Genomic DNA, 5141 nt, shown 5'->3' on the forward strand with positions numbered 1-5141 from the left:
GAAAGAAATAGAAAACCAAGTAGCCTCCATGCTCAGTCAAGGCCACATACAACATAGTTCGAGCCCTTTCTCATCTCCAGTTTTGTTGGTAAAGAAACGCGATGGAACTTGGCGTTTTTACGTTGATTATAGGGCACTCAATGCGATTACAGTACGTGATCGTTTTCCCATACCCACAGTGGATGAAATTTTGGATGAGCTGGGAGGCGCAGTCTGGTTTTCTAAGTTGGACTTGATGCCAGGGTATCATCAAATCCTGATGAAAGAATCCAATACGAGCAAAACCGCCTTCCGCACTCACCATGGGCATTATGAATTTTGTGTGATGCCTTTCGAGCTATGTAATGCCCCTTCGTCCTTCCAAGCAACGATGAACAAATTGTTTCAGCCCTATCTACGAAAATATATCATCATCTTCTTTGATGATATATTGATATACAGTCGCGACTTGGAGGAACATTTGAAGCATTTGGAAACCGCATTTCAAGTGTTGATGGATGGTAAGTTTACTCTCAAGTTTGCTAAATGTTCCTTTGCGCATAAGCATATAGATTACCTGGGGCACATTGTTTCCAGCAATGGTGTGCAACCTATACTAGAGAAGGTACAAACTATTCAAAGGTGGCCGCAACCGCGTACAACTCGAGCTCTGCGTGGCTTCCTTGGTCTAGTAGGATTTTATCGCAGGTTCATAAGGGGTTACGCTACTTTGGCTGCACCTCTTTCACAGCTATTAGCCAAGGCAGATCTCGTGTGCTCACCAGAAGCGGAGCACGCGTTTCAAACTCTTAAGGATGCAGTTACGATGGCACCAATGCTTGCTCTTCCCAATTTTGCCAAGCCCTTTATGGTAGAAACGGATGCTTCGGGCTCAGGTATGGGTGCTGTGCTCTCGCAAGAAGGACATCCAATCGCCTTCTTTAGCAAGCAATTTTGTCCCAAGTTGCTTCGGTCCTCTACCTATGTTCGTGAGCTCGCCGCCATCACCGCCGCCGTCAAGAAATGGCAGCAGTACCTGTTAGGGCATCATTTCGTGATTTTAACAGATCATCGGAGCCTAAAGGAACTTATGAATCAAGCCATTCAAACGCCTGAACAGCACAAGTACTTAGCACGCTTGCTAGGATTCGATTATGTTATCCAATATAGAGCAGGCAAGAGCAATGTAGTGGCAGATGCATTGTCTCGATCGTTGGGGTCAGATACTGCTTCACTCTTCATTCTTTCAGTGCCATACTTTACCTTCCTTGAAGACTTACGTAAGGAGTTGCAGACAAACCAAGAGTTTGTAACCTTGAAGGAAAAGATATGTTTCGATACGAAGGCATATCCTGATCATTCGTTGACTCCTCACTTCATCTTATGTCGAGGTCGCATTTGGTTACCCTCAGATTGTTCATTTATCAAGACATTACTCTCGGAATTTCATCAATCTCCAACTGGGTGTCACAAGGGTTTCCGCAAAACCTTAGATCGAGTGGCTGAGAACTTCATTTGGAACACTATGACGGTTGACACTCGAAACTTCGTTGCCAATTGTTTGGATTGTCAACTTATAAAATATGAACCTGCAAAGCCAAGGGGCCTGCTATGTCCATTACCAGTGTCGTCTCAACCATGGGAAGATCTCTTGATGGACTTCATCGTGGGACTACCAGCCTACCGTGGCAACACATGCATCTTCGTTGTCATGGATCGCTTCTCTAAGGGGGTGCATCTTGGCATGCTTCCCCCTCACTACACATCACAAGCTGTGGCTCAGCTGTTCATGGAGATAGTGGGCAAAATTCACGGCATGCCTCGAAGCATAACGTCCGATAGAGACCCGCTTTTCATCAGCAAATTCTGGAAAAGGATAAATTTCCGTGAAGACAAACTTCCTCAGATTAATCAGATCTCCTAGGGATATCTCATAATGTTCACTTAGCATCTTATCTTGCAGAACATATAATCTAGAGATTTTGATGTATAAAATAATCTAGTTTGTTAGATAGCTATCTAGCTATATAAATATAATTGTTAGATGACAAGGTAAAAGACAAATACAATAGTTTGCACTTTGGGTAGAAACTCACTGAATAAAGCACGAGCCAAACTATTACTTTCCATGTACTCATACACCAATATCAATTGATCCCTTTCCATGCAACATCCATGAAGTTTCACAAGATTAAGGTGATGCAAACAAGATATCATGCCTATCTCATTTAAGAATTCACGATTTCCCTGCCGTGACTTTGATGAGAGTTGTTTGACTGCTATCAATGTTCCATCAGATAATTGACCCTGCAATCCAACAGTTATTTAGAGTTTTAGATGCTACTTGATGAACATAATTTTTTTATGCTTCAAAGGAAAAACGTCGTTCACTCTAATACCTTGTAGACATGACCAAAACCACCTTCTCCAATCATATTATCTGGAGTGAAATCATATGTGGCATCTCTAATTTGTTTTAACGTAAATATCCCCTTCTGTGAATCTTGTCTTTCAGTACCTGTCCAATAAGTCAACATAAAACAAGTATTCATTGGAACAACTTGTTTCCTTTTATGTAGTAAGTTATCGCATTGTTTAAGAGTATTTGTGGAAAGCACAAATGCTTGTTTAGTATTTACCTTTTATTGTCCTAATTATTCGTTTGAAGTAGCCCTTCCACCAAAAGATTCCAACTATTATAAAGACAAGGCATAGAGCTGTAACTCCAAATCCCACTCCAACGATTATCTTATGCCTTGCATTTTTTTGGTCTGAACAAGGTTTAGAATCTGGCAAAGAAAATAAAAAAATCATGAGATCTAATTATCCTATAAAAAGAGAATATTAATGGTGCCAAAATATTTAAAAGCAGAAGGTAGAGAAGCATGTTTTACTTTCTAAGTCCCATACAAATACAATAATACAGCGTAACAAATTCCAGAATGTGAGAAAAATTGTAGAGTTCCAACAAAGTTAAGATAGTGAAACTCTATTTCATGCCCTTTGAATGTTATTCATAAAAAAAATAAAAAAATCCAAAATTGTTGTTCTTCCATATACCAAAGGAAGGACAAATTACACTTATTTGTCATACCAATTAAATGAGAAAATTAAACAAACAAACTAATGATCCATCTATATGAATCAAAGGATGGCTGTGGAGAATAAGAGAGTTGTCCTACTCCAATGCCTTTAATTATGCATATAAACTTATTTAAACCATAAAGATTACCGTGCAAAATATAGCACTGTCCTAAAGTTGAATGTCATTATGTACAATTGTTGAAAATAAAGGGCCCAAGGCTTCTAGAATGAATTTAAGCTGTCTGAGTCAATTCAGTGATAAATTTATCCAATTTTGTATTTCCTACTTTTCTCATTTAGTCGGGTATCTTTGTTAAAATAACAAATCCAAGAACAAAAAATTTATAGAATTTATAACTCAAGTTATCAAACTTGAGTTATAAATTCTATAATTTTTTTTTAAAGAATCATGAAAAGTGAAAAAGAATCTTCTATCAAATTTTAATGATCGGCAAAACAGAAAAATAAAATGACAGGAAATTAAAAGATCTGCTGGAGTTGATATAATTCATTCTATAAACAAAACCTTTGTGTTGTGCATCAGATTCATGGCATTTATAATGATAAAAGAGTGACCAGCACATAATATCTACTCTGAAGACAACAACAATTTAAGTTCATCACATAATTTCCACCTGCAGGAATTTCAGATCGTTCAAATGCAAATTCCCTCTGCAAAAATGAGAAAGGAATTAAAAAACAATAAATTTATATGGCACCGAAGCATCACAAAACTCATTTATGCACTCCCAACACATCAGAAATTATCTCTGACAAACCTTAACAGGAATCATTCTAAAGTTAGAAACTTTCAAATTCTGCAGATGTTGTGCTATCTCATTCTGAACATCGAATACTGCATCCTACTATTTTAATAAAAAAAAAATGGGAGAGGGCATAACGAATCAACTCCAGACTAAGAGAAAAACAGGGTCTAAATAAAAACAAAAGCAAAAATTATATAGGTTTATGCCAGAGATCAAAGTAGAAACTTACTTGCAGCTTTTTAGAGAAATCTATAGAAGAAAATCGAGACTCTTGGACATCTCTCTCGAGACTCATCATCTCTTCATAAACTATAATTAAAATTAAATTTACTATATTATTCAGTAATTAATTTAAACCTATTTTTTTATAAAAAATTTAATAAATTAATTCTAATATATTTTTTATATATTTCTGAAAAAATTAGATTATTATATAAATATTAATTGATAAAATACGTTAAAAATATTATTTTGTAATAATTATATTAACTAATTAGATTTAAATTATTTTATATTATTTAAAATTTTTGTATATGAAATTATGTTATACAATTTATAAGTAAAAATGATTTTATTGGAGTTCAAAGTACATATATTGAGTCTTTGGCATGTAATCATGTTAAATAGAGAATAAGAGTTTTATTGTTAACAATGATCTTAAACATTTAGTTCTGTAAATCATATTTGTGGTCTTTACCGTAGAAAAATAAAAATATTTTAATTTATAATAATATGGAGTCTTTGACACGCGTTTGAGTACAATACATGAAGAGATAGTTTTACGGGACACGATGATATTGAATGAAATTGTCTCCCATGAATAATATTAGTGATTTATATCATAAAACTAAAGTAATTTAAATTATTATATTATAGATAAGTAATTTAAAATTATTATATAATAAAAATGAATTTAATAAATTACTTCTGAACATATAATGAAATTTATATAAAAACATTAATTATAATTAAATTTGTTTTAAGTATAAAAATCTTCATGATTTCATTTTAATATATTTAAAAAAGTAACATTATTACATTTATGTTAATAAATAAAATATCTGTATATGACGTTATTAAACATAGAATAAAAATAATAGTTTATAAGAAATACATTAATTAATTAGGAAATTAAATTAATTTCTAATACATAAATTTTAGTAGCATAATATAAATATTTATATTTATATTATTATTATACATTAATAAATTTGCATGTCAAATAAAATGAATAAATAAAATTAATATTAATAAAAAATTAAGATTTTTTGGAATAGAAAGAATAGAAAGAAAAAAAAAAGATTTTTTTGG

At 33.3% G+C, this 5141-nt stretch overlaps 1 protein-coding gene across 1 annotated transcript; it reads right to left on the reverse strand.

The window, feature by feature from the left end:
• Window positions 1–1370: 1370 nt before the first annotated feature.
• On the reverse strand, window positions 1371–3923 carry LOC114390919 (probable LRR receptor-like serine/threonine-protein kinase RFK1). The gene is made up of 5 exons (XM_028351858.1): window positions 3843–3923; window positions 3590–3735; window positions 2619–2768; window positions 2379–2497; window positions 1371–2286 (listed from the first exon to the last, which is right to left on the reverse strand). The coding sequence occupies exons 2-5, from the start codon at window positions 3645–3647 to the stop codon at window positions 2020–2022; spliced, it is 594 nt and encodes a 197-aa protein (XP_028207659.1). The 5' UTR covers window positions 3648–3735; window positions 3843–3923; the 3' UTR covers window positions 1371–2019.
• Window positions 3924–5141: the final 1218 nt, after the last annotated feature.

The sequence above is a fragment of the Glycine soja genome, chromosome 2 (assembly GCF_004193775.1).
Source record: "Glycine soja cultivar W05 chromosome 2, ASM419377v2, whole genome shotgun sequence".
NCBI lineage: Eukaryota > Viridiplantae > Streptophyta > Magnoliopsida > Fabales > Fabaceae > Glycine > Glycine soja.